The sequence below is a fragment of the Lissotriton vulgaris genome, unplaced genomic scaffold, assembly GCF_964263255.1.
Source record: "Lissotriton vulgaris unplaced genomic scaffold, aLisVul1.2 SCAFFOLD_4086, whole genome shotgun sequence".
Lineage (NCBI taxonomy): Eukaryota > Metazoa > Chordata > Amphibia > Caudata > Salamandridae > Lissotriton > Lissotriton vulgaris.
The window spans coordinates 10,890-12,929 of NW_028246703.1; the positions used below are offsets into that span (position 1 = coordinate 10,890).

Below are 2,040 nucleotides of genomic sequence, written 5' to 3' on the forward strand. Positions count from 1 at the left end.
GCATCGCTTTCTGGGTTTAACTGAGGGTTTTACACGAATCAGGCCTGATCCACGTTTTGATCCTGACCACACTGTTACAACATATTCTGTTGGCAAATTATGTCAAAATTGGTTACAACATTCTACATTAGCTGCTGTAAATGACATCTATCTAAGCTGACTGATGAGGTGGATATTAATGATTTCATTAAAGGCCCGGCAAGTGGTAGATCTAAACGTTGGATTTATGCTGCTTACAATGAAATTTGGAAGCTGTCACAGATTGAAGCTGCTAAGCGCCTAAGAGAAATTGATCAAGCAAATTTAGAAAAGGTGCTTGCAGTTGTCAATAACAGTATTGACATGCTTTCTTCCCGCATATACACGTTGAATAACATTGTTTCTTCTGTAGTTGATATTGTAAATGATGAGGTGTCTGTTTTATACCATGGCCAAAATCAACTGCGTTCTGTGATGCAGTTTGCATGGACTCTACAGACTCTCAAATCTGGCCGTGTGCCATGGAATTACATGAACGTTTCCTCCCTCTTTGCCCCATTTAATTTGACTGACAAACAGCGCATGCTTTCAATGCGAGATGCATCATTTTCCATGTTACACATTGAGAGGTTGGAATCTTTACCGTTCTCTGTTGCTGAGGCCGCTGATGCAACGTGGCTTATCCACGGATTAATTACATTACCATTCGCGTTGTACAAATTCACTAGTTGTATGCGACATGTGGCAATAGGACGTTATGAACCGTTAGGAGGTGCCTTTCTCCATGAAGCATGGTCTTTTCCCTTCACATATAGGTGCCTGAAAGATGACAGAGAAGTTTATCTGAATGGGGAAGAATGCACAGAGTCCCCTGACCATTCATTAATATGCAGACACATTCAATTGCATGGTTCCTGCAACCAGGAACGGCCTAATCTGGCCTGTGTTTTGAAAGGGACTCCTGTACCCGCAATTGTTCCCACGTTTACACTTTTGGCAAATGGTAGTTATTTGCTGTTGAATAACGAGGAGTGTTGTGGTCTTATTGTCGGTATCGCTTATGTGGTAGCTGTATCTGAACGTGTTGTGTGTTGCAAAAATATAATGTATCCCCCTACGCATGGGAATTCAGATGTTTCCATCTGGCCGCGCATCCCAACCTTGAAAGCAGAGTTCAATGGTATGACTAGAATAAGAGCCCTTTTGTCTCAGAAAGAGGTGGCCCTGAGTTCGGCCCGAGAAACATCCGTCCTTCACATAGCTAACACACGCACAGAAGTGCAAGCGCTTTTAAATACTGATTTACCGTTACATTTCAGCGAGTTGGTTCATCAAATATTTAATGCCTCCTCCACTTCCGGCCTGGCTCACTTTTTTAAATTAGTTTGCAGCGGTCTCGTGACTTCATTTGAAAAAATATTTGGGGTCATCCCTGCCTTTTTTCATTCTATTTTTTCAAGTTTGTTCGGAGGCTTCCCTGTCTTGCTGGCTTTAGCTGCGGGCGTTTTGGTGATATTTTGCTTTATTACAAAAGGATGCCCATCCTGCATTAGGAGCAGAAGAGCCCCTCCTGTCACTGCTGCGCAACCGGATGCTTGATTACTATGGCACCCTGCCGCTTGCGACTTTAAGCACGGCGTTTGGATTATCGTTTAGATTTTCCTAATTCACATGTGTCCAGCCTGTGTTTCATTGCCTGAGCTGCGATTTCCACTGGGCCCTTGATTTATGTCTCTGCTTGACGGTGTCTCCTAACGTCGACTTTAATCATCTGATGAGCCCGGTAGTTGCTCACGAGTTGGTTTGTTCTGGCGAAAGGATTATGGCCTTGGCAGCGATGCATGGAATAATGGGTCGTTGGGATGTAATCGCAGCAGTGCATGAGTTCTTGGCAAGGAGCTTTCTTGAGAACCCACCGAGTTGTCCTCTGATGTTAATACAGGATCCAGTGATGGAGCAGCACGTATGTTCCTTCCCACTACTTAATTGGATGGCTGAACTGTTTTCGGATGACGACAGTGATTTCATGTTGGAGGCTGTGGCTGCATATTTTGCATATAC

The 2,040-nt window shown here is 43.9% G+C and overlaps 1 protein-coding gene across 1 annotated transcript; it reads left to right on the top strand.

Annotated features, from left to right (window-relative positions):
* Positions 1–453: 453 nt before the first annotated feature.
* LOC147665785 (uncharacterized) lies at positions 454–1,578 on the top strand. The gene has a single exon (XM_086949482.1). The coding sequence runs from the start codon at positions 454–456 to the stop codon at positions 1,576–1,578; it is 1,125 nt and encodes a 374-aa protein (XP_086805608.1).
* The last annotated feature ends 462 nt before the right edge of the window (positions 1,579–2,040 follow it).

Coding starts and splice junctions, on each gene's coding strand:
- LOC147665785 (XM_086949482.1), top strand. CDS start 454: ATGCAGTTTGCATGGACTCTACAGACTCTCAAATCTGGCCGTGTGCCA.